Below are 27,415 nucleotides of genomic sequence, written 5' to 3'. Positions count from 1 at the left end.
TCATGTCAGACGAACCTGATCTCATTTTTTGACAGAATTACAAGCCTGGTAGATGAAGGGAACGCAGTGGATGTAGCCTACCTTGATTTCAGCAAGGCATTTGACAAGGTGCCCCATGATATTCTTGTAAAGAAGCTGGTAAAATGCGGTCTTGACTATGCTACCACTCAGTGGATTTGTAACTGGCTGACTGACCGGACCCAAAGGGTGCTCATCAATGGTTCCTCTTCATCCTGGAGAAGAGTGACTAGTGGGGTGCCACAGGGTTCTGTCTTGGGCCCGGTCTTATTCAACATCTTTATCAACGACTTGGATGATGGACTCAAGGGCATCCTGATCAAATTTGCAGATGACACCAAACTGGGAGGGGTGGCTAACACCCCAGAGGACAGGATCACACTTCAAAACGACCTTGACAGATTAGAGAACTGGGCCAAAACAAACAAGATGAATTTTAACAGGGAGAAATGTAAAGTATTGCACTTGGGCAAAAAAAATGAGAGGCACAAATACAAGATGGGTGACACCTGGCTTGAGAGCAGTACATGTGAAAAGGATCTAGGAGTCTTGGTTGACCACAAACTTGACATGAGCCAACAGTGTGACGCAGCAGCTAAAAAAGCCAATGCAATTCTGGGCTGCGTCAATAGGAGTATAGCATCTAGATCAAGGGAAGTAATAGTGCCACTGTATTCTGCTCTGGTCAGACCTCACCTGGAGTACTGTGTCCAGTTCTGGGCACCACAGTTCAAGAAGGACACTGACAAACTGGAACGTGTCCAGAGGAGGGCAGCCAAAATGGTCAAAGGCCTGGAAACGATGCCTTATGAGGAACGGCTAAGGGAGCTGGGCATGTTTAGCCTGGAGAAGAGGAGGTTAAGGGGGGATATGATAGCCATGTTCAAATATATAAAAGGATGTCACATAGAGGAGGGAGAAAGGTTGTTTTCTGCTGCTCCAGAGAAGCGGACACGGAGCAATGGATCCAAACTACAAGAAAGAAGATTCCACCTAAACATTAGGAAGAACTTCCTGACAGTAAGAGCTGTTCGACAGTGGAATTTGCTGCCAAGGAGTGTGGTGGAGTCTCCTTCTTTGGAGGTCTTTAAGCAGAGGCTTGACAACCATATGTCAGGAGTGCTCTGATGGTGTTTCCTGCTTGGCAGGGGGTTGGACTCGATGGCCCTTGTGGTCTCTTCCAACTCTATGATTCTATGATTCTATTCTATGATTCTATGCTTGCAGAGAATTAACTGGCCCACAGAAGTCACATAAGCATTTATTATTTGTGTGGCAGAGTGTAGCCAGCAGAGGGAGTGCAAGTTAACAAACAGCCCCCATTTGAAAACTCCATACTAATAAATTTTCATACTTCAGAAATATTTGCCTGCTTGCAAGGAACTGATTGAGCTGTAGTGAAGCAATTGAAAGGCGAGATTGCAGTGTTTTAAAATAATTTTGGTAACTCTGGCTAGGTGAGTGAAGTTTGCTCTTGGATCCCTGGGGCACTGTAATTTTTGGTGGTGTTTCCAGACTCTGAAAAGAAATTGTTGATTATGATGCACTGTTGATTATGATGCACCACAAAAGTTGTTTTCCCAGCCAACCCCAAACAATTACATATACATGTATTTTTCGTTTATTCACCTCTCAAATTCTGTCCCATTTCTCAGTCTTCTTTCCAGTTCCTTTATAAGGGAGGTGCATTTTGAGTTCTCATATCCGTTCCCTTGAGACATGACTGCAATTCCCTTATCACACTGAGAGGTCTTGTTCACACATGAAACAATGATCAGAATTGCAGATTTTGGGTGTGGGAGCTGCTGCCATCTTTGGGGTACTTAGTGTGTATTAGTAAAATTAAGAATCCACTATAATTTGAGTGCGTGAGATCTGTAAAACAGCACAAACAGGAGAGGCATGGTGCTTAAATGGGGCAATAAGAAGGACACCAGGCACTCAGCAGTACAGGAAACACAACAGACAGTAATTGTGAGGAGCGGTACAGACAACTCCCCATTTATGCGGGGGTTGCATTCCAAGGAACTGCACATGTCAGTGGGGCGCATGTAAGCCTGTTCCACCTCCACCCTGCCCCCTATTTGTGCCACTTCTGGGTTCTTGGCGATGCGTGTGTGCATGGTTGCATGTGACTTGCATGAATGGGGAGTTGCCTGTATGTTAAATCCCTTCTTTGGAAAGAGAGTTGTCTGTCTATCCATTTCGCTCTCACAACAATCCTGTGGTGTAGGTTAGGCTGAAAGATTGTTCATGGCCCAAGGTCATCCATTGAGCTTCATGGAGATTTGAACCCTGGTCTCGCTGTGTTTATTCTGCAGTTATGTAGTTGTATTTTAAGGAATCTTTTGGAAGGAGAGGATGGTGTCTACGCAGAGAAATAGACCATGCCTGCACTAAACGCTGGACCTAGAGCTTTTCCAACTCACATTCCAAATACATGAGGCTTGATGGTTAAGCCCTGAGTATGTACCAGCCCTAATGTTTTCTTACATTTTGCTCTGCTATAAACATAAAAACGTTTGTCAGTTGAGGGGGGAAACCAATGGATGGAGCACTAACACATCCATATATGGAAGCATTCTACACAGGTCCAGCGTTTAGTGCAGGCATGGTCTATTTCTCTGCGTAGACACCATCCTCTCCTTCCAAAAGATTCCTTAAAATACAACTGCATAACTGCAGAATAAACACAGCGAGAGTGGTGTAGCTATTAGTGTTTGACTAGAACCTTGCAGACCGGGGTTCAAATCTCCATGAAGCTCAATGGATGACCTTGGGCCATGAACAATCTTTCAGCCTAACCTACACCACAGGATTGTTGTGAGAGCGAAATGGATAGACAGACAACTTAAAGCATCTTTCTTTGTAATATTCAGCTATTGTTGGCGAAATTAAAATGCAAGCATTTCCTTGCTGGTACAAAGATCAATCTAGTTCAGTAACAGAATTGCAGTACTGTATTTTTTGCTCTACAGGACGCACCTTGTTTTAGAGGGGGAGAACAAGAAAAAAAATTCATAGAATCATAGAGTTGGAATAGACCACAAGGGCCATTGAGTCCAACTCCCTGCCAAGCAGGAAACACCATCAGAGCACTCCTGACATATGGTTGTCAAGCCTCTGCTTAAAGACCTCCAAAGAAGGAGACTCCACCACACTCCTTGGCAGCAAATTCCACTGTCAAACAGCTCTTACTGAATTCTCCCCCTCTCTGCTCAGCGACCCTTCAGCGAAGCAGCAGGAGAAATGGAGCCCCTTCCATTTCTCCTCCCGCTTCGCTGAAGGGGCGCTGCACAGCTCACCCTCTCTGCTGAAGCCAGGAGAGTCTTGCTCTCCTGGCTTCAGCGAAAGCAACGCGAAGTCTCCGGAGCGCGGAGGGAACGTTTCCTGCACTTTGGAGGCTTCGCGTTGCTATCGCTGAAGCTAAGGAGCCTGCATTCGCTCCATAAGATGCACACACATTTCCCCTTAATTTTTGGAGGGGGAAAAGTGCGTCTTATAGAGCGAAAAATACGGTAACTTTCTTTTTTCCTTTCTTTTTTTTAGTTTTGAACCCTGCTGGTCCCCAAAATGTCTAATTACAAAGGTAAGAGAGAAGGCCTGGTCTATTACCTATTGCTAGCTAGGGTTGCCGTATTTTGAAGAGCAAAAACAAGGACACCTTTGCTGACTTCTACTTTTAACTATGGATCGCTATGATGAGTCTCATTTTACATACCCATGAAAAAGAGGGCATGTCCTGGAAAAGGAGGACATATGGCAACCCTTATAGCCTCCTTAGCTACTGCTTTTGGAAAAGTATAGAAGGCATGATTTGGTTGTTTGTAATTTTTTTATTATTATAAAATTACTTAAATACCACATTTACAGGCATAGTACTCCCACGAAAGCTCACAATATGCAGTTGCAATTGAAATTATTCAACCCCCATTGCAAATCAGGTTTATTATCAAAATTTACAGACTTTAAGTTGCTTGCAATGAGCAAATCAAACAAAAGCAATTGAAATAGCTCAGCACAACGAATGCTTCAAGCTGTTTCCCCAATTTAGCTGAAATTGCAACTCATTTTTGTATTAGTTCCTACACAACAAGGTGAAATGCCCATTTTTATAAAACTATGAATGTCTTTCTTAACTTTGTCCCTGACCATTTCTTTCTTGCATCCCTGACTATTTCTTTTCTTGGATAGGTTTTAAAGATCTAAAACATTTTAAGTTTATTTTCATTTTGTTCACCTTTTTCTAATCAGCTAGCTTTAATTCTGTATAATTTTCCATTTGCAGTTACATCCCTCCTCCAGGGCAGGATCAATCTGTATTTGAAGTGGGGGTGGGGAGGGGAAAGAGCTGTGGCATCATTCGGACATGGCATCCTTAGAAAAAGCATTCCTCTTTCTGCTTGGAGATGTAGATTCAGAGACTGCCATTCTTCATTAGGGTTTTAATTATGTTTAGAAAGCAAGCTGAATGTTTGCTCAGTTGTCCCTCATCAGCAAATTCAAGAAACAGAAAGCCACCCACTGCTTGAATGAAAGAGGAAAGTGTTCTCAAGAGATGAACATAAGATGCCCAGCTCCAGATGCACTTTACAATGGCAAGAGAAGCAAAAGAGCCCCGCCATGGGAACATGTTCTGCGCTTTGAAGCTCTGGCTCCTTTTGCTGCTCTTTGGAAATGCACATGTGGATTGCTTCACATATTGGACATATTTGAACGATTATATGAAGAAACCCCCCCCCCGCCCTCTGATCAACCATAGTTTACCGCTTTTGTCTGAACTTAGAAATTACAGTTCCTTGTTCCAAAATAAGCCACAATTGTTCTATTATTATTAATTAATTTTTATACTGCCTTTTATTGAAAGATCACAGGTGTACAGCATAAAAAACCAAAATGCATAACAACAATACAAAATTTAACACACACCCCGGACACATTTTAAAAGCCATAAAAGGATCTTAAACCTACTTCAGATTGTGGTTTATTCTGAAACTGGCTTCCGTACTGTCCTGGAATGGGGAACTATGGTTAATTGGAGGGTTACTGGTTTGATCACTCGTGCTGTGAAGAGAAGAGCAAGGGGGCTTCACAGGGGTGGGGTGAGGAGCAGAGCAGAAACATCATTCCTATCTCAGCTTGAGATTCTCCAAACCAGGGCATCATCTTCTCAGTCTTCTTAATTACCTTCCCAAAAGAAGGTCTATTAGCAACCAGTAAGTAGATTAGTTGGTCCAGGGTGGGTTTTGTAAAGGAGCAGTTGCCAGACCGCTTCTTTCCAAGCACTAGCCACTTTCTCCCACATTCATGGCAACTTAGGCCTACCCAGTCTATGTTTCCTGAATGTGAGATCGTCCCTGCCCATGATGAGTATCTGGAACAGTTGTTAAATTGTCTCTTCCACCACCTTCCCACAGCCACTCTGGACTAATTTCCTTTGCAGGGATGGTTAGACCAGTGTGCAGTGCTCCACTGAATTGCTGCATTCTGGTCAGGATTTGAAGGAAGCCCTCAAGCTGTGTTGTTGAACTTTCACCAGAGGACATTGCAATGTCAGCTCAAGACTTAGCCCTAAACAGGAGAACCTTCCACATAGACATCTTGCAATGTGTGAAGCAACCCTAGATGCTTTTTTTTTATTCCAGCCTAGAGGGGTGGATGATGTATCTTAATGGAAGATGTGCATGCCATGAACACTGTTCTGTTCATTGCTGGTCTGGAGCTGCTGTCACAAAAGCTGATGCACAAGTGTCTGTTTCTGGGATGAAATCTGTTGGATGATATCCTGTGTTGTGAGATGGGGAAGCTAAACAAATTCATCTTCCAGACAAATGCAGAAAAAAAGTATTTTATGTATTCAGTATTTTTTGTAATGTCCAAACCCTTAACATGTGGAATATGCTATGTACCAGAATCATAGAACTGTAGAGTTGAGAGGGACTGCAAGGGACATCTGGTCCACCTCCTGCAATGCAAGAATCTTAGCTAAAGCATTGGTGACAGACGGCCATCCAACTTGAAGCCATGGGTTCAAGTCCCACCCTCCAGAGCAGGAGAAAACAAGCTTGCTCCAATTAATGGAGAAATTGTGGTGGGTCGGGGGATAGTATTAAAAGGTACAGGATATTTAGTAGCTTCTGGATGCTGCTGAGAATGTTGCTTATAACTCAACATTAACGGCAGTGAAAGTTTTCAGCCTCATTCTCTCCAAGGAGTAACACCATTCCCTTTTAATACTATTTGTGGAGGAAGTATGCTTGGGCCTCTGAGGAATGCAGGCAGCTGGAACTGGAAGAAGCTGTTGGGATTAACGCCTGCCTCTTGACAGCATTATTTTCAAACAAATGTCAAATCCTTTAAACCTAGCAACAGGGAGGTGCTCTCTCTTTTGTCTGAGGGATAAGGGAGCAAGGGAAAGAGAAGAATGTGCTGATCCCTAATCCATTGCTTTCCACTAAAGCTCTGCTTTCTGGAAAGAGCCTATATCACCTCTCCCTTCAAATAATATATTAGCAACCTAATTCTAAAATTAATAATCAGAACATCAGCATTAATGCTGCCCTTTGGGGCTGTTGTTTTTAATGTAAACATTCACAGCAATGTTAACATTTTAAAGGTATTTTTAATTTTCAAAATGGTCTGCTTTTGACCATACAAAAAGTTGTAGCAGCTTTTGTCACCGTGATGCATGATGCATGTTCTTACGCCATTTGCATGCTTGCTTTTATTTTTTTCAACAGATATTAGACTGCTTATGATGACTTAACTCACATTTGAAATATTGTTTGAAATATGAAAGATACAAAATTTGAATGCTAAAATTTATTTCCTTGTTGTCACTGGGTTGCATTCAACAACTTCATAGTCAAAATAAACCCAATCCAATCTATGTAGAGTCCATTGATAACAGTGAGTATTCTGAGTGGGACTTTGCTGGACACATTCCAGTAAATCCTAGGTGATTCCCCCAGGAGTGACGTTATTTTAAACATTCTGAAAAGCAAAGAGGGTGGATTCAGTTCTCCAAATGCAACTTAGAAGCATAGAATCACATGATGTCTAAGATTTTTCTTATTTATTTATTAAATTTGGATGCCCCCCTCTCTCTACCTGCAGATCTCAGAGTGGCTCACAACCTGCCACCCTTGGACTGCTGCTCTGGATTTCTGATCAGATGCCAAAGTGTGGTTAAGATTTCTGCCCACCATTTGGCAGGAGAGCACAGTGGTCATAAATTACTGTTTGTGAATGTTTATCTACCTTCTAATTATTAGCAGCGTCTAAAGTATTCTTACTTCTGATTGAATTGCTGTTATTGAAAGGAGTGTTAAAAAGACATGTTTTCATGAAGGGCCATTTCACATGGTAGTTTTGTTTAGCATGTACGTCCTAAAAACAAGTGAAAGGGACAAATGGATGTTTTGAAAGAAATGTACATATGCTGACATAAAAGATGTGTACAGATAGCAAAAAAGCTAGAATTTGTTGTGTATACAACATTCATTTACACTGAATTGCATTTGCCGGTTTACTGCTCTTTCCCAGAGTTTAGAGAGCTCTTTTTACACTACTTCATCCACCTGCCAAGGTGCGCCATCGCTCCCTGAAAGAAATCCCAGGGCTGGGTTGCATCCATCTCTTTTTCATATCTTTGGTTCTCCTGTGGCTTTAGGCCTAGTGGTTGGTGTGTGTTACTAAAACAGGAAATTAACAGTGCACCAGCAAGACCCACTGAAGTCACAACTAACTTGCCCCATGCAGTTTTTAGTTATTAAATTGTATGTTACTTTACAGTTCCTTCAGTATCATAAACGAGCCCTATATATTGAATCCTTGGCAATTAGCAAATGTATAATTCAGTTACTTAAATGGCAGGCAATATATTGATTAAATTATGTAGTGTGACAATGCATATATTTTAAAATTGTTCTTTTTAAAGTTTATCCTAGCTTTATGGTAACTGAATTTTGGCCATTGGTCACAGCTGTATCTTAAGCCCACTGCCTCATCCACGGGGAAAGGGCTGAGGCTCAGTGGGACAGCTTGTGATTTTTTTTTCAATTCAAAAGTTCAATCTTTGGCATTTCCAGCTGGAAAGCTGGAAAAGGCTTTTGTCTGACATCATGAAGAGTGTTATGTACTGAGTTGAATAGGATCCAAACTGCAGCAGTCTGATTGGTCCTAGAACAATAGGATCCAAAAGGCAGCAGTCTGATTGGTCCTAGAACAATAGGATTCAGAATGCAGCAGTCTGATTGGTCCCAGAACAATGCAGCAGTATGATTGGTTGGCAGGAACCACCCAATCATGCTCCAGATAGAAGTGAATCCACAACCTGTTTGGCTTACAGTAGAATTCCGGAATTAGCCAATCATGTGCAGCCCATTGTGTAAATAATGTATATAAGGCAGATACTTTGAGGGGACTTTCATTCATTCCTCCTCACCACTATGAGCTGAATAAAGAGCATGAAATCACTTTGCGACTCTGAGTATATTTCAAAGAGCTTCAGCTTACCTTGGAGGTAAGATGAAATACTCACTTGCAGTGATAAGCTGAAAGATGGGAGCATGGGGGTGGTGGCCAAGGAGGCCCCACAGATTGGTTTCTTAATCTTCAGGGGTTTGGATATGTTTCTTAATGTGCTGAAGGCAGAGAGTTACCACTGCAGATATGAGGCAGCAAAAGGTTGTAGCTGGTTTCTCCTGAATTGTTTTTGCTGCATCTTCTGTACTCAGCAGTTGCCTGGCAGCATCCCTCATGGAGAATGGCCCAGTAGGAATGGCAGTGTTAGGACATAGCATTGTTCCCAGGGGATATCTTTGATAGGGGGCAGGTTTTTTTATTTCTTTATAAAGAATGCCCCTGGAATGGCACTGCAGCATGATGCAGCATTCCCATTGCTCCATGCTCAATGAGGAACACTGCCCTGTAGCAGCTGACACTTTTTGTCATGGTGTCACAGCTTGAAGCAAATCTTTTTTTAAGAAAGACCAGCTGCAGCCCTCTGTCGCTTCAATATCTACAATACTGAGCTCCCACGAAAAATTAAAGAAATCCCTCACCCCCTCTGTCCCTTCCCCTCCACTCTTTGGTGGGTAGAGCTGTCCTGCTCTCTATCCTGGTTTTGTTTCAACCATACTTCAGTATGATGGCAGCAAATTGTGATTATTGTTAACCAAGAATGGTCAGCCCTGGTGAATGCTAAACATTAGGTTGTCTGATTTGGATGTGAAAGTTGCATATGATTAGAGCAGGGGTATCCAGCATACTGCCCTCTAGATATTACTGGACTCCCATAAGCTTCAGCTAGCCTGATGGGATGATGGTGTTGTGGTTCAACATTATCTGATGGTGCAATGGCTTCCTCTGGGTTAGAGCAAATCTGAAGGAATGCTGGGAATCCATGCAGGAGAAAAGGAGAAGGGACAGAGTCTGTGGCACATTTTAGTCATGGTTTGAACCCTGGGAAGTGTGACGTCTGAATGGAGACATTTTTCTGCCTGTGCCTCCCTAAGCATAGGCCAATTGGAAGTGGATGGTTCAGTTTGTCTTGTCCAGGGCCTGAGAAAAAATGGAAGCAGGAGGGAAGGAAGCAAAGGCTGTGAGGAAAAAATGCCCAGAAACTCCAGAAGACATGAAGCAAATAGCTTTATTTTGTTACTGCCCTGGTTTAAAAGAGGAAAGTTAACAGTCTGCTTTTTGCCCTCAAACTATACTGTCCTATCAAGAAAGGCTGTGGTCACTGTGAGGGCCAATGAATGAATACCGATTTTAATCTCTGGAATACAGATTTTAGCTGAAGGAGTGTTATTTTTAATGTAAATAAGTTTATAGGGATTTTTTAATTACATCCACTTCTTCATGCAGAGGTGGCATATGTTGCTGTTGTTCACTTTGCTGTCTGGTCTTTGACTGCAATATAGATAGATAGATAGATAGATAGATAGATAGATAGAGTGTCCTACCTTTTGAGCCCTAGTGTTGGTCTTTGCTGGATGGTAATAGAACATGTTTGGAATGTGGAATGATGTCACAAACTGACAATACCATAGTTGTTTAAAGTTATGTAGAACTCCCACTAGAAGCTTCATAGGAGATTGCTCGGCATATATCATCCTAAAGATTCCACATGGAAAAACAGAGATGGTAGGCAGAGGCTTATATTCAAATCCTTTTTACATTTGCTAAAATATGCAAACAGATGTCATTATATAGACATCTTGTGGACTTGAAGATGGTACATTTAAGACTGAATTTATTAGTTTTGTCTGTCATGTTTTTATTTGCTTATAACATTTTTTCTTTAAGTTGGACACTTTGAATGCTGGATTTGGAAGAAATGTGTGAGTACCTTTATTCAATCATATACATGTGAAGTACAGAAATTATTTGAAAGCCTTAGCCAAAATAGCCACCTTGGGGCATCTTTGTACAGAGTGACAGGATAGGAATACTTCAGCTAATAACGACTTTTCTTTATGAAGACTTGCTGTATGAAATTCCTTGATCTTTAAAGTCAAAAATAATTCTCTATAACCTGGTTAACATGACTGCTTTTGTAATGAGCTTTATACATGAAGGTCGTTAACTATATGTACTAGAAATAGTATCGTGAATGAAAGGCAGATGGTGAGATTTTGCTCTCCATCAAAAGGACAACTATAATACATATACAATATTTGAAAGTCTATGTGTTATATTGCCCCCCCCCCGCCCATGAGGGAAATTGTTTTCATGCAAGAGCAAGAAAAATTGTATCTGGGAGCAATGGAGGAGTGTGGAACACAATTAAAAATTCTACCTTTGAAAATGTGTTTCCCCACATGTTGGATTTTTATTCATTCATCACTCCATGTCTGTGCTGCTCCCATTACAAAAGTAATTGAGGTTGTTCCTTTGCAACAAGAGAGCTACATATCTGTGCTAATTCCTTTTACCAAATAGCATTTGTCACAGACCATCAGAGGAATAAATTGAATTTCAGACAAACCTAGATTCCCTGTGAAATATTTCCATACAGACGCTTTCAAACTACAAAAATATGTACAAGCAAATACAAATAATGTATGTTTGTGAAATTAGGCAGAAAAGCGATCGCTTGTGTCTTGGAGCTCTCTTAGCCATTGGCTGGGCTGCTTTGATTTCACAGCATGCCACATTTGCCAAATCCTTATACAGTGGTGCCTCGTAAGACGAAAAGAATCCGTTCCGCGAGTCTCTTTGTCTTGCGGTTTTTTTCGTCTTGCGAAGCAAGCCCATTAGCGGATTAGCGCTATTAGCGGTTTAGCAGCTATTAGCGGCTATTAAAGGTTTAAGGGATTAGCGGATTAGCTGCTAAAAGGCTATTAGCGGCTATTAAAGGCTTAAGGGATTAGCGGATTAGCTGCTAAAAGGCTATTAGCGGCTTAGATCAGCTGATAAGCGGCTTAGATCAGCTGTTAAGCGTCTTAGCGATCAACTGTTAAGCGGCTTAGCGAACAGCTGTTAAGCGGCTTGGGGAAAAGGGGGGGGGAGGGGGGAAAAAACCCCAGGAATCACAAGACATTTTCGTCTTGCGAAGCAAGCCCATAGGAGATTCGTTTTGCGAAGCACCTCCAAAACGGAAAACCCTTTCGTCTAGCGGGTTTTCCGTCTTGCGAGGCATTCGTCTTGCAGGGCACCACTGTAATTGCTGAAGGGGAAGGGTCAGTTATTACATTTTCCTGAACACTGACAAGGAAGAGTATTTTCCAAAGACTAGCAATCAGAGTCAATTGGTATAAGGAAAGTTGGACTAAGCAATAAATAACAATCAATCAATCAATCAATCAGCAAGCAAGCAATAAATATCATGTATAGACATTGGAGAAATAAAACCTTGAGAGCTTTTGGTGGGGGGGGGTCACAGGGGCAGGGGGAGGTGACTGTAGGATGTTGGTTTGGAAAAAACGCTGTCCGAATTATGAATTGTTTTTGTGCAGTCACTAGAGAAGTTCTGCAAGAAGCCAGGAACACCAGAGGCCAAGCCATCCATCAGGGTCTGAGCTCAGAGCCAGGAGTGCTTAGAAAGGACTTCCTGCTATGTGCCGTGAGCAAATATTGGGAGAGAGCGCTACCTTTCCCTGCAATGTTGTATGTCTTAATTTGCAAAGCCATGTGATACCTAAAACTTCTCTTGTCGGTGGAAAATTACAGGAAGGCATTTGAATATAATTTTATATGTGTTTAGGAGAGAGGAGAGCATCTCATAGAAATACGATGCCTGCAGCAAGACTACTTTTTGTGGCCATTTGAATGATTAATTTGTGTCCTTTAATTTAGTCCTCTTGTAAAAATGGGTTTCACTCTTTTACATTTGTTAGGGTAAACCTCTGTATTAGGCAGCCATTGCCAGAAAAGCTTTCTATAAGGTTTCACACCAGGTTCCCCCTAAAATAGTTTAGTGTCAGACCTTGTGATATAAAATATTTTATCCAATTATTGACTTTCTGCTCATCCCCATTGAAGCCAGAGGCTGGGATTGGCGCATCTAGTGACAAATGTCTGCTTCTCTCATGGGCTTGTTGCAGGGCCTGGGATTTTTTCCCTTATTGTAAAATGGGAATAAGTATGATGTATCTCACATTATTCTGAATGCAGTAAAGATGCTAAAATGCTCTAGGAACTAAAAACATCATAAAGTTCATAGTAGTTTGGTGAGAAACAGTACTTTGAAAGATGTCTTCTTGTCCTAGGGTGGTGTGCAGGCCGTGGCCTAATTGCAAAAGCTCTGCAGAGCTCTCAGTTCAGGCCTCGGGCAGGAGCAGCCTGCTCCTCCCTGGATGGGCTGGGCGGGGGGAGAGAGGAAAAAGGGGGTGGTCCTCCTCTGGCCCCTCTCGCTGCTGACATTAGCTCTGCCCACAGTAATGTATTCAGGGGAATGTGACTCTCAACAGAAAACAGGTTGCCCACCCCTGATTTAAATTAAAATATTACACTTGATATTAGCCAAAAGGCCGAGAAGCCTTTATAAGATGGAAGCAAAATCCTGTGTTCAGTCCTGGGCGCTTCTTACATATGATTATGCATATGACTGCTTGTTGGATTGCTCTCTCTCTTGCTACTTTTCCATTTGTAGCTGCTTCTACTTAATATCTAGTTTTGAGGTGGGAAGCTTGGGTGCCTGCTTATATCCTTCTGCGTAGCTTCTTTACAGAATTTGTATGGAACAAATGGTACTTTTGAGTCACAGAAGCCTTTTGATAGCTGATTAAAATCAAGTGGGACATTATGCATGTGTGTATGTTTTACAATGCATACTCAAGGTGATACTGCTTATTTTCATTTTCATTCAGCATTAAGACAGCTCTGTTGCATATATTAAAGTATGCATTCCTAAGTTTAAAATTTTAATTAGCCATGACTTGAAAATAGTGTTGGTATGTTTGGATGAATTAGGTTGTTTTCAGGTGTCTAACCAAGGCTTCTTCACACAACCTGGCTCATTGGATGGTATTCTTCTAGTGAGTTTCATCAGTGCAAGGATTTCCAGTTGTGCCACAAGGCCTCTCTTTGTGTGGGCCCTCTGCCACCCCCAAATCAGCTCTAGAAGGTGGGGGGAACTCCTAGAACTGATTTAGGGGGTGCACAGAGGGAGGGGGAAACATCTTCTTGCACTAGGAGAAATTCTTGCACTGAAAGAATGTTCACCTTAGCACAGTGTTGGGTTTTACCCATTATTTCTTCTGGGCTACAAATGACTGGCGTTGATTCCTTCAGATGTGTCAAATACACTGTTTAAAAGATTTATATCCTGCCTTTCCGCTATTACTGTACAGTACTCATTTGAGACCACAAAGCATACATACATCAAGTGATGCTATAAATCCCAGCTGCTCTTGGATGTCAATTTCAATTAAATTTAGAGGACGTGGAAGTGCTATGTAAAAAGTCCCTTGAAGTCTACTCAGGTGCCAGTATCATGAGACATTTATGAAAATTACAGACCTTTCCCTGGATCCAAGTTGACCAATTTGTTACTGAAGGTGTTTGTATGTGGAGACATCATAATAAATACCACAGCTGCCTTAAAGTGCAGAGACATAAGTGAATGTGAACATTCAGTGCAAATACAGAAACTTTGAGTGTGCATATTTTTAATTTGTGAATTTTGTAAAATTATTTTGATGGCAGCTATTTCCTAAAGTTGATTTTAGCTGAAGTGTGCTTCTTCTTTTTTTTTTTTTAATGGGATTGCCTTTGCCCACACAATTGCTAAAGTTAGTTTGCAGTTATTCTTGGTCTGTGGCATGAATTTATGGGGTACACACGACCACATTTTCACTCAGTGTTCCGTGAGATGTGATTATGATGGAAGAGGAAATAAAAACCATCTTTCGACTTCCTTCAGTGAGACCAAAAGTGCCTTGCCCCTCTGCTTATGCTCTCGTATCCTCCTTCTCTCTCTATTGAAAGGCTGGTAGCTAATAGATAGATTGGAGGGAGAGAGAGAGAGAGAGAGAGAGAGAGAGAGAGAGAGAGAGAGAGAGAACACACTCTTATTGACTTCTGCCCATGCCCAGGGAACCCTCAGAGCCTGGCAGTGGTGACCTGTCTAAGATGCCCACCTTGGCTGGGAAGGTCTCTCCCGTCCCAGCCTTGGAATTTGGTCCCACCATTTTAAAATTGTTTTTCTTATCTCTGTAATGAATTATCCTGGCAGCTGCTTAGAGATGGTTGTTGCCACTTCTTCGTACAGTAACCGAGGGATCAAATATAGTGTGTGCTTCCAGACTATCCAGTGCTAACAAAATTCTCCCCCCATGACATAGCAGGAGCATTCAAGTGTTAGATTCACAGATTTCTGGCTCTACATCAGTGCTATCGGTGTGCTAAATATTTATTGGCATAGCACATCCATTTATAGTCATTTCAAGTTATAAATGTTCCTGTTTGACAAACACCTCCCCCCCCCCTTTCTCTAAATGGCCATAAACCAAAAGCTGTAATTTTTACTTCCCCTTGAGTGTATGGCATGATGACGCTTCGTGTTCCAGAACCGGCCTTCTTTATAATGCTGCATATCAGAGCCTTCAGCTTTGCTCAGAAAAGTAAAATGGCTTCCAGCAGCTTGCCGGGGGGGGGGGGGAGAGAGGAGCCCATTTATTTTCTTATACCCCTTTGTGGGGCTATCTTAACAGGTTGGAGGTGAAGTTCTTTACTTCAATGTGGAGAAAAGAAAAGGCTCAGGGCAGGCAATTAAGTTTTTAGAGACAAGAATTGTTCATTGCATGTACTTCTCTGGCGTTTTCTTCCCCTTGGATTTATTCAGTGGGTCAGAGTAGGACCATTGAAATGGCTTGTCAGTGGTTTCAGTGGGCCTCCTCAAAATAATGGCTTAGTTGGCTATCACCTAGTGAGTTCAGTTTTCACTTCCCTGTTTTTATTTTTTTCTGTTTCTGTCAGATCACTTTTGTATAATCTTTTGTTCTGTTATTCTCCACAGTCTGCCTACTTAGAGCATTTCCCAGTTGTTCTATTAACCATATTACCCCAGGCGGCATCTGTCCTCAGTATGTTCTTCTCTGTCCCTTGCCTTTTGCCCTCCTCCTTCGGTCTCTTATTCTGAGCACGTCTCCTTTGCAGAATATGCCTCACGCTGTCCATCTTGTCTGCTTGTCTGTTAAATTCTGGCTAGTCAGCTAGTATCCAATACATTCTCTCCATTCTTGCTAGGGTTTTCTGCTAATATCTTAAATTAATTTTTGGTAACACTTTACTTAAATTTTCAGCTTATCAGAACTCACATGTCTGATTCTTTACAGCATATAAGGCAACAGTTTATGTGAACCGCCCTGAGACCTTTGGGTATAGGGCTGGATAGAAATCAATCAGTCAAATAAATAAATAACAGTTTATTTTATGTAAAATCAAAAAAAGCCGACTGATACTGTATTGTTATATTAATTCTACAGTTCTACAATTCTAAGAAACTCCTTCCTTGTTCCCGTGTAATAAGAGGTGTTCATTTTTTGTCTTTCTTTACAGCCTCAACACACAAAATGTCAATAGAATAAGTGAGGCTCCCTCGAGAACCTGCCATGAACCATTTTGAGGGACCAGCTGAAGGAGAGGTGAATGATGAACTCAGGAGCAGAGTGGTGAATGAATCTGTGGAGGCTGACCTGGAACATTCTGAGGTAGAGGATGAACAGCCCCAGTATGCCAGTCATCACCCGAGATGTGCCAACAGCAGCCTTGAAGGACGTTCTCGACAGGAAGAGGAGGAGGGCACGTTGGCACGGTCCGCTAGCACGGAGAGCGGCTTCCACAACCACACGGATACTGCTGAGGGAGATGTCATAGCCCCAGTGGAGGATGCCTATGAAGGAGACCGAGTGCTGGACAATGAGGATGAGAGTGCCTATGCAGTGCAGTACAGGCCCGAGGCAGAGGAGTACACAGAAAATGCTGAGGCAGAACATGCGGAGACGACTCGTAACCGAACTCTCCCCAACCACTTGCACTTCCACTCCATTGAGCACGAGGAAGCCATGAATGCTGCTTATTCCGGCTATGTGTACACCCACCGGCTCTTCCACCGGGGGGAAGATGAGCAGTATGCGGAGCCCTATGCCGACTATGGGCTGCAGGAACATGTCTATGAGGAGATAGGTGACACGCCTGACCTGGATGTTCGGGAAGGCCTTCGACTCTATGAGCAAGAGAGGGAGGAAGCTGACAACTATCGAAAGGAAGCTCTCGGTGCCCGACTCCACCACTATGATGAGCGCTCTGATGGAGAGTCTGACAGCCCTGAGAAAGAGGCAGAGTTTGCTCCCTATCCAAGGATGGACAGTTATGAACAAGAGGAAGACATTGACCAAATTGTGGCTGAAGTCAAGCAGAGCATGAGTTCTCAGAGCCTGGACAAAGCTGCTGAAGACATGCCAGAAGCAGAGCAGAATGTGGACCCTGGTGATGCTCCTGCTCATGTTCACCATGAAAGCAACCGTCCGCTGTCTGTTGGCGCTAGACCTACAGTTAATGTGGGAGATCCAGTGCAGAGATACAGCAAGGAGAAAAGGGATGCAATATCCCTGGCTATCAAAGACATTAAGGAAGCTATTGAGGAAGTGAAGACTAGGACCATCCGTTCTCCTTATACCCCCGATGAACCCAAAGAGCCCATTTGGGTGATGAGACAGGACATCAGCCCAACCAGGGATAGGGAGGATCAGGGTCCACTAGAGGGAGATGTGAGTATACCAAACGGCTCACATAATAAGAAAACCGAATGTTAAGGCTATGCAGTGAAAATCGCACAAAACTGCATAGCCTTAACATTTGGTTTTCTTATTGTGTTTTTAACTACTTGCGGGGGATGACAACACATAGTTAAATGTTATTTTTCCTTATTAATTGTGTTTGGAAATCAGAATTATTACACTACAAATTCTCCTTTGGCCTTAAGAACCTTCATTATTAAGCATTGGCAAAAAAGGAAAAGAAATATAAAAATAATATTTAGATGTGACTTTGGTAAGATATGTCCTCTCACAGGTTAATTTCTAAATATTTGCGTTGATGCATTTGCTTCTAATAGAAGCTGTGTGTTGCTGAGCACTAGCATAGTGTCATGTGGAACTGCAATGGTGTCATGGTCAATATTCTTTTGAATTCTTGTTAGTTTTTCAGTCATCCAGGCTGCAGACTTGTTTTCTTCCACTGCTCATGATCAGCCTGTGTTGATTAGTAGATTCAGAAACCGCGTTCTTGTTTTCAGTTGCCATGCGAAGGAAGTGTTCCTCCTTCTCCCATTAATGTTTTTGTGTTTGGTGTTTCCTAAAGCACCACTGGATGCCTCAGAATATTTGCCGTGAATGGCAAGGCTTTAATGAATGTTTTAGGTTGTTGTTTTTTCTAAAATAATATTTATTCCAATTTTCAAAAATACAAGAAAAAATGAAAAAGACAATATACAATAAAATAAGAAAAGAAAAAATAAATAAAAATTAACAATATGTAGAAAACACCACCCCTCCACCCCACCAACAAGAGATAAAAGCAAAAAACAAAAACATTTTTTAAAAAAGAAAACACTTCCATTTTTTTTATTCCTTCCTTCGATAACCTATTTCCTCGACTTCCTCCCACCTGTCAGGACTGGTCGTTGTCCTCTTCAGATCACCACACAAACGCTTCTTGTTCTTTTATAACTTTTTATTGTGTATTAACAAAATAATCTTATAAACAGTTCTTAAGTATTCTTCCTCAGAGTCACTTACCTTCTGAGCTCTGCTTCTCCATGACCAGCCACCCTCAAAATGGCGAAGGCGCCTTTCCCTTCGCTTTCCCGATCTTTTTTCTACCCTCCTGGCTAGAGCTGGCCTGTATCTCCCCTTCTCCGAATCTGAGCTAGAACTGAACCCTTGCCTTTCCTGGGAACAGCCGGTCCCTCCCTCTTGTTCCTCTTGCTCCCTTCTATTAGATTCACTGTTCTCCCTCCCCCCTTGGGGAATGCTTTCTCCCTCTGAGAAACTGGAAACTTCTAACTCTTCCCTGACACCACCTCCCTTTTTGTATTCCAATTTATTAATTAGATCAGCAATTTCTTCCCATCTTTCACTGCTTACTCGCTTAATTATCATTAATGCATTTAAACCTTATTCTCCTATCAACATCTAGAAAGTTATCCAAATTCCAATCTAATAAGCAAAGAAAAGAGAAAAACCTTAACTTATACCCTTAAATCCTTAAATCTTAAACCTTATATCTTGTACCCTTAAATCCTAATATCTCAAATCTTTATCATATTGCCTCTAAAGTCCAATAAGTTCATTCCACCATTTCCCAACATTCCTTAATTATACAATTTTATACTAAATGCTGTTTTTTAAAAAAAAAAATTCCCAATCTTTCCCACCATCTCTTCCCCCTGGTTTCGGATTTTATCAGTCTTTTCTACTAATTATCAATCTTTTATGTCATTTCCAATAATTCCCTCAACCCGGTGCTCTTAAATCCGAGGCTCTTAACTCTTCTCCCTGATCTGCCTGAAAGTTTCTTTCCAAACCTAAAATTAAATCCCGAAGGACTTTTTCCTCGACGCCTCCTTTACTCAATTTCAACCTGCTTGCCCAAGCTCCAAGTTCAAATTTATAATCCAAAAGATATTCCAAGGCATACTCCACAGTCTCTTTGGGGTTATGGAAATCCATTTTTCCAAGCTTTCCCGCAGTGCCACCCTCCAGCAACAAATCCATCCATCTTGCCTTGCTCAGTCCAAGTGGGGCACTGCCTCTCCAGCTCTGAATCTCAACGTCCATAACCTCAAACTTCAATTTATGTCCATCAATTTGAAACACTGATGCTAGGGCTTCCACATGAAATTCGTCTTGCAGAGGCAAAACAGGTTGTTTTGGTTGTCCCATCCTCTTCTCCAATACTTGCTCTTTCAAAGTTGGCTCCACATCAGAGCAGGTCCGAGCAGCACCTGTTGAATTACTCACTCTCTGTACCAAAGCTGAAACATTTTGTTGCAGACCAGAGATACTCTGTTCAAGAGTACCCACTGTCTTTGTCAATTGTTCCAACAGAGCTGTTATTCTATCAGCCATGTTCCCAGGAACTTCTTGTTTTTCCAGTGTTATCTTAAAATTCTTCAAGGCCGCTTGTTTCACAGCCTCCGTGTGATGGAATTTTCCGCCTCAGAGATGTAACAGTTGCAACAGTTTCTGAAGCTCCCTGTATTGGCAACAATTTCTATTTTTTGTTATTATCAGTTCAGAATTCAGTTACAAAATTACCAACCAGCTCTTCTTCTTTTTTAAAAATACCACAAAGTCAAATCAAGATGTGCTCCATTCCCCGTTATTATTGTTATTATTATTATTTAAATCATAAGACCTTTGACAGCCCGATCCCAGGCTCGAGACAGTAGTAAATCAGGTCATCTTCTTTGCTGTCCTGCAGGTTTCAATCATCCACAAAAGAATTCCCCCCTCTTCCCCTGCTTCCGAGGGGGTGTTCGATATCTTAAATGGTGAAAATTAATGCTTTACAGAGTACTTTTCATAGACTTCAGCTTACAGCGGCTTTGCTTTAATCTTTTTACAAAACGGAAGGTGGACTTCCTGTTTAGACCTTCACGTTCAAGTGCCAAATCCAAGTATTTGATAGTCCAATTCAGTTTACTTACGAAAATTTGCTTAAAGTCCAAATGTCCACAGGAAAAGTCGGCGCTTTTAGGTTGTTGATTGCCAACTACTTAGCGATTTTCTGTTGAGTAAGTGCTGTATACATTTTGTTAAATAAAATAATAATAAACAAATCAGGCTAAAGTCCTGTACAGTTGACTTCAGTGGAATTATAGCAGCCTAAATGTGCTGCTGCCCCAGCACTTTATAAGATTTGAATTTATTACTTTGTCATCTATTGGGTTTTTTTTGGAGCCTCAAAATATACTAAACTTTTGATGAAGCCAGAAGCCAGCTATTCTTTGTGCTTCAGCCTGTACTAGGGTTACTATCTCTAGGGAGTTCTTATTTTGCAGAGTCATTTGCCTGGTTGCACGCCTGCTTCATAGATAGAAGCTCGCAGGCTGCATCCCCATCATTTTCTATTAGGGTATTTGATAGGAGGGATGGGTTGAGTAAGATAAAGCCCTGTTAACTGATATTTTCTCAATCAACAGAGATTTTTAAAAATCCTGCACTTTTTGATTGATCCTGGAAATGAATGTCAGCAAGGCTTTTTGCATCTCTATGCAAAAGAAGTGGGAGAAGCAGGTGCCTTGCTCATCCTGTCCCCCCCCCCCCCAATCTCCCTGCTATCCAGAAATGAGGCTTAAACTCCCAATGCAAGGACAGGACACAACATTTTCCACAGGGAGAGATACAAGAATTGCCTTTCCAATGAGATAGAAATATGGTGTGACAGGTAGTGCAAGACCTTTGCAGGTCTTGTTTTTCGCACAGCCACATCCCATGTGAAGCTGGTTTTGATTTTTGGACAGTAAGATTGAAGTTTTGTTTACTTGCAGCATAATTTCTGAGATACTTGTATAAATTCAGTTGCTCCCAAATGGTGGGGGTTTTGAGTATTGAGTATATTTGCTAACCTAAGCAAATATATTCAGGCTTTCGTTAGAATTCTGAGAACCCCAACTTTCATATTTTTTTAAAGAAATCATTTTCTATTCCACATGAATAGCCAAGGGCAGCCTTCATAATAAAATATAGTAGCAAAAATATTAAAGTAATGGAAACAAGTAGGACATCCCAAACTTAGTACATTGTTCAACTTCTCTAACTTGGTGCATGATGATGATGGAGAAATATTTTGGAGAAATAATAATAGCTTGCAGCTTCTAATAATCTCATAGGAGAATTTCCCTTAGCAAATTTTAGAAACCACTAACTTAAAGAGAGGGTCTTAATTAAGAGCACTTCATGGTTTCCCCCAAAGAAGTGTTTTTTGACCATTATGAGTTGACTTTGCATGTCCATCCCATGCAGTGCCTTTTTATTTACACCAAATGCCTTTTGCTCAGTGGTGCAGAAGGACAGTTTGTGACAGCTCTTCCCTGGCTTGCAAACCTCAGACTTGGTGGATTTGTTTTCATGATGTTTAGTAAATGATGCACTTGGATGGTCTGGTTTTGTAAGTGGAATGTCACATTTCTGAGGAAGACGTTTCTCTTTTCCGCCTCCCTTAGGGGGAATATCTTTTGTTTTCTTTTCGCTTGCCTTTGGGTCCACAGGTTTCCTTTGTTCTCTGCCTGGTGCTGTGCAGCTTTGCAGAGCCTCAGTTTTTCCACAGCAGGGCTCATCTATCATTAACGAAGGGAGTAGCAAAGGCGCCTTGAATAATGGAGCAGCTTTCAGGTGCTGCAGGAGCCTGAAATAATGTCACCAGCTATGCGGATGGGATGATGCTGTGCCTGACATTTGCACAGCCAAGGTTTTAGAGCTGCTCTTTGGAGCACAGATGGAATTCCATTGGACCTTGGTTGATAGAATTAACTTCCAAAATTATGCAGTGGCCCAAGTAATTTTCAGTTTTTTTACATGCTTGAATACTTGGACTTTTGCTGACTAAGATACCACTGTTAAAAGGGGGGGGGGTATATTTTTTCCAAATAACCATGAAAGGCTTGATTCAGAATTATTTGGAGTTGTGTGTGTGCACTGCATGTAAGAGATGTCAAATACATATATATCAGTTCATAGAATTCAGAATCAAGTGATATATGGAAAGATAAAATGTATGTTCACTATTTTCCTGCTTGCACCAAGTCCTCATAGCTTGTTCACCAAAATGGAAAAGTGAAATAGACTCGAGTACAAGAAGTTCCTAGCCTAGGTAATTTCCCTTTAAACGGAAACCTGAAAAAAGAAGATATGGTCTTGAATGCGGGGACATAGCTAGGAGGAAGATGCATATTACAAAAATACAGATCTGAAGGCTAGCTTTAGGTTTTCCATAATTTTTTATTTTTATATGTATAAAGCTTTATCAGAAGCCCAGTTTAATCAAAGACCAGGGTTGGACATACAAACAAAGGAACATTTTTACTATAGACAATTCATTCTAACTTTGTGAAAAATGCAAGAAGGGGAAAAAGGAAATATTATGACTATGCCTCCTAAGAGCCTCCACTAGCCAGAAGACAAAAATGGGGACTTTCTTACTCTGCAGGGACTAAAGAACCCTTATTCTTAGTCTGATCTACTCCAAAGGCTCAGGGCTTGTAATAAAAGCTTTAAATCTTCTTGAAAAACTGAATTCTATCACATTTGCCAGTAAGCCTGAGCCATGGTAGCACTTTGTCCTTGTGGCTATTCCATAATCAGATGAAATGTCTAGGATCAGGCTGTACATTGCGTTGGATCTAGACGTAGTCAAACTTTGATGGGAAACGATGAGACTCTCTAGTCATTATTAACTTCAGGTAAAATTACAATTATGCTTTACTTTCAGTTATAAACTTTTTTCTGGGGGGGAATTGCATAACTATAATAGCTCTTAAATTATGCTTGCTTTTTAAAAAAATCTTTGTACTTTAACCACCTAACTGTACATTAATATCATTTATTACTTATTCAGAAGATACCAATAGTACTGCAATTCTGCTAGAAATGTATGTCTTCAAGGCAATAAATGAAAGGAATAGCCGCTTGCTAAGGGAGAATGACCTTCTTAGGTATGGGTGTTTGACAACCATTCAGTATCAAATAAGATTAATCTACATAGATAGGATACTAGCAGCATCTCTTGTTACAGGCTTCAATTTCAAGTTCCAGGCACATAACACCACTGGAAAAAGTAATTTGGTGGCACTTGATTGTTAGCAATTAGCAGACAACTCTGAAGTTGAGCAGAACAGCAGCAAAATCAAAATGGAGAATTTTTGGATGTATCAGGCTGAGTGTCTTAGGAGAATGGTAAGTGAATTGTAGCAAGAGAGTAACTGTCAATTTAGGATTTGTTTTACTTAACCCCTGAAGGTGTTCTGTCTGCACAATTCCAAACTTTTAATAAGGTTAATGTTGTGTTGCTCTGACATTTCTATGTATGTATGATGTAGGAGCATCCAGAAGCATCTTGGATATTTTCTTTTGAAATTTGGATCTGTTCTGGTGTTTTGGTTCTTACCATAACAACAATTATGATAGGAAAAACAGAATATTTTTGAATTTTTTTAGTTATGAACAATAAGTATATTCAAGAGGTGCTTAATATTCATTTTTCTGATGCAAAGGCTGCAGTGTACAAAGGATACTGCATTAGAAATCCAAGCAACATAGTTGCGAAGAATACAGCCCTTGTTACTGAATATAGCCGTTGTTCTATAATATTGTGAATGATACTGAAGAATAGAATAATTTTTAAAAATAAAACTCTGCACCTGTGGTGTATTTTTTAAAAATAGTTGTAGGTTGTAGAGAACTGCTATTTGTGAGATTTTTAAGTGACTGTGGAGGGAGAGTTTGCTTTTCACAATGTGTAACCACATTTATTTTGTCCCGTTGTCACTTCTGGTTAGTCGCTGCAAGCTTATGGAGTGATACAGATCTCTTCAGCACTCTCTCCTCCGGCTTTTCTTTTAGCAAATAGAAAGAAGGCATTGGCAAGAGGGAAGTAAGATGAACTGCAATGGACACGGGAGGGGAACTTTCCCCCATTTTTCTGAAAAAGCAGTGTTTGGCGGGAGGGGAGGACAGAGTCTCCTCCTCCTGTGTTTGGAGGTCGGCAGCAGCTGGTCCCCAGGCAAGGCCTTCGCTCCAAAGATGTCTTGTGTCAGCAGGCTCCTGCCAGCCGTCCTTCAGCCTCTGGCACAGCTGCGGCAGCGCTGGTGCTGGCTAGCCAGGAAATCCCCGTGGCTTCAGCAGAGCTCTATTTGTCTATCTAAATAATATTTATTAAAAATTTAAAGATTCCAGAAGAAAAAAGAAAAGAATGAAAAAAGAAGAAACAATACAAATCAATACATTACAATACATTAAAAAAAACAAACAAAAAAACACAATACATCAAAACAAAAACAATTAAAAACACATCCAGAGCACAACAGAGCTCTATTTGAACCAAGCCCTGGAGGTTTTGAGAGTGGGCTGAAGGGGCTTCTCTGCATCTCCAAGAAGTGCTTGGTTCCTCTGAATTGTTCCCAAGGGGCTTGCCCCCTTGACTGGGGGGCGGGAGGGACACGAGGCGGGGCAAAGGGGAAAGAGGAGAAGAGCTGCAGCCTGGAAAATGTCCTGCCTGCCGCTTGGGACTCTGCATGGGAAAAGAAATAAGAACCGAGTTGGTTTGATTTGTCACCTGTAAATGTAATTTCTGTTGTTTTCTTGATATTGGTAAGCTGCTGTCAGAGTTCTTTCCCCCAACCAAAGAGCAAGATAAAAAGGCTTTAAATACTAATAGTAATAATTTTCAAAAATCTTTCTCTGCTTCCATACTTCTGATTACACTGAGCGCTGCACCCCGTAGTCACCTTTGCCGGGACTTCACTGTCTATGGGGTCCTTTACTTTTTTTACCTTTTACTTCTGATTACATTGTATAAACTAGAACTCAGTTTTGTATTACATGCTTGTCCTCATATTTTCAATGTAAGCTTGGCTCTCTGATTTTACTTTCTATTGAACTTGACCAGAAGTAAAGATTTAAAGAAGATAAAGATATCTAGCCACAAAAGTGCTGTTTATACAAACAGCCTGATAAACAGCTTTCTCTCAGGCATGACTTGGGAGGGTTTTAATGCCTGGATTTGTTGTTGCCTCAGTCATGGGCTTTAATTTAATTTGCTGCTTAATTACATATTTATCAGCAGTATTAAGCCAAAACTCACTACAGGGGGGTTGAAAATCATATGTCCCACTTCTTACTAATGTACTTTTTCCCTAATGTACTTATTAATGTGCCGTTTTCTTGCATTGTCTTTTGCCCATATCTGCAGCTCCCCCCCCCCCCAAAAAAATTAGTGGTTCAACAGTAATTTTATTATTTACATTTATGCAGACCTAAAATTAATAGGACTTGCTTCTAAGAAAATATAAATCTGAATATAATACCATGAAATGCTGCATGTTTAATTTTGCTGGAACCCTTTGCCCAGTCCTCAATCTCAAAGCAACAAATACCATTTATTGTTCTGTCAGCATTTTATTTCATTGTGTATCTTTTCTCTGTCTAGTCTCCATCTCCTGATTCATCTTCCCCACGAGGCGCTGAATCATCAGGTCTGCAGCATCACCAAGATGTCTGTGGAACAGCAGAAACCCCCACCAAGAAGGAGGTAGAGTGCAAGTCTTTTTAAAAGCAGTAGTTTTACTGGAAATGTTCCCCAAATTTAGGACTCCTTAATTGTGTTCTGTGCATTAAACAAACTTTTAAAAAATGATTTATTTATAGTAAGCAATAAGCTTTTTTGATTTAGGCTGCAGTCTGCAATACATGTATTCACCAGGAAATTTGAATCCAATCTGATTTAGGAATGCAGCTTTTATTAGGTAGTGTTATGTTTAATAGACTGGAGGTCTTGGATGTAAGCACTGCTGGAATCACTGATAACTATTCCTAAATTTAGTATATTAGAGATATTCCCACAGTTCTTTTTTAACAAACAGCAGCACCTTCCACAGGGGAGAAATGAGAATTGCCACAACACTTTCCAAATGTCTTTCCTCAAAGCAGAGTCCAATTTCCATAGTACTACAATCCGCTGCCCAAAGACATGCACGTTACTTTACTTTGAAATGCTTTGTCCTAATAGGTTAACAGTAGAATTCTTTATAGTGTCTGCTTACTAGTAATATTTGATGTGGGGTTTTTGGGGGGGGTGGACTTCTTTTCCAAAGAGCACATAAAATGTGCTCCTTAAAGGCAGCAGTGATACTGATTCCTTGGAATTCATTGGCACTAGACTTTCTAGCTGTGCAAAGTCAGAACTGAATCATTTCTGCTTCACCTGCCTGGACACACTATGGAGACATGAACCTCAGGAATCTCTCTTCTAAAAGTGGAAATGCAGATGTCCCACCCTCAGGCTCAGCTGACCAAGATGTTAAAGTTGGGATACTTCCCTCTCAAAATTTCCAGGCATTTGGACATATTTGCTCTTTTCCTGAAATCTGAAGGATATATCAGTGTCAGCCAAACCTAAGAGCTATATTCTGAATAACTGCACACAGTTATTCTGCCCATTTGGGGAAATAGCTTTCTTAAGAATAATTTTTAGTTAAAAAATACCAATCACCGTTTCTCAGGGCAGGCTGACACTTATCGTGTTAAGGAATGTGCCAGTATGAAGTTACTCTCAAAATGTATCATGTACTCTCTCTTTCCTCCTTTCTCCAGCCATTTAGTGAGATATGAAATGTTTTGCTTCTGTACAGATTTTTTTCTATAAAGCCAAATGCCTAAATGGAGGGAGATTACACAGTCAGGAGATTACACAAATATATTTGTAACAAATATTTGTTCTGAAGGATAATAGATATTTGTAAAAACTACTCTCTCTGAAGGAAGGAATCAAGATTTATAGTAATAATGATAGCTATAATAATAGTAAAGGTTTTATATCAGTTAATTGAAGGCTGTGTATTTTATACCACTAAGCTTTTCTCAGAAATGCTCTTTGTTGTTCTGCTGCTTTATTATCTCTGCCTACTTGAATCCAGAAGATAAACCACTTTAATCTGCTCATGGCAATTGGATGAATTATTTAAAAGGATATTGGAGTCAGAGTATCAAAAATAGAGGCATTGCAATAGATCAAATGGCTGCAGAAGCAGGTTCCCTGGTGGAAATAAATGTCACAATCTCACACCAGTACTTAATTTCCTGAAAGTGTCTTGTCAGCAAGAGGTCTTCCGTTATTTAGTAGTAATTGATACTTCTATTTGACATTTTTCTCTTTACTAGTTATTTTC

At 40.9% G+C, this 27,415-nt stretch overlaps 1 protein-coding gene and 1 long non-coding RNA gene across 17 annotated transcripts in view; one reads left to right on the top strand and one right to left on the bottom strand.

Annotated features, from left to right (window-relative positions):
• Positions 1 to 27,415, top strand: part of APBA1 (amyloid beta precursor protein binding family A member 1) — an 84,071-nt gene that overhangs the window by 35,089 nt on the left and 21,567 nt on the right. For 6 of the 16 annotated variants that reach the window (XM_083403394.1, XM_083403389.1, XM_083403399.1 and 3 more), the window contains 3 exons: positions 3,568 to 3,607; positions 16,027 to 17,237; positions 25,678 to 25,779. In XM_083403394.1, the coding sequence (XP_083259520.1) occupies positions 16,080 to 17,237; positions 25,678 to 25,779 (1,260 nt within the window). In that variant the 5' untranslated portion in view covers positions 3,568 to 3,607; positions 16,027 to 16,079. Of the gene's footprint in view, positions 1 to 2,256; positions 2,484 to 3,567; positions 3,608 to 10,084; positions 10,168 to 11,981; positions 12,133 to 16,026; positions 17,238 to 25,677; positions 25,780 to 27,415 lie in introns of those variants that run through there. The other 10 variants (XM_083403390.1, XM_083403400.1, XM_083403398.1 and 7 more) reach the window with 5 other exon arrangements.
• On the bottom strand, positions 6,826 to 7,865 carry LOC310659781. Its single transcript, XR_014502999.1, has 2 exons — positions 7,314 to 7,865; positions 6,826 to 7,011 (listed from the first exon to the last, which is right to left on the bottom strand). It is a non-coding gene; the product is annotated as an uncharacterized lncRNA (long non-coding RNA).

Source organism: Podarcis tiliguerta (assembly GCF_965153285.1).
Source record: "Podarcis tiliguerta genome assembly, chromosome: 11".
NCBI lineage: Eukaryota > Metazoa > Chordata > Lepidosauria > Squamata > Lacertidae > Podarcis > Podarcis tiliguerta.
The sequence above is the reverse complement of the archived record's forward strand: the minus strand, read 5'-3'. Positions and strand labels throughout refer to the sequence as shown.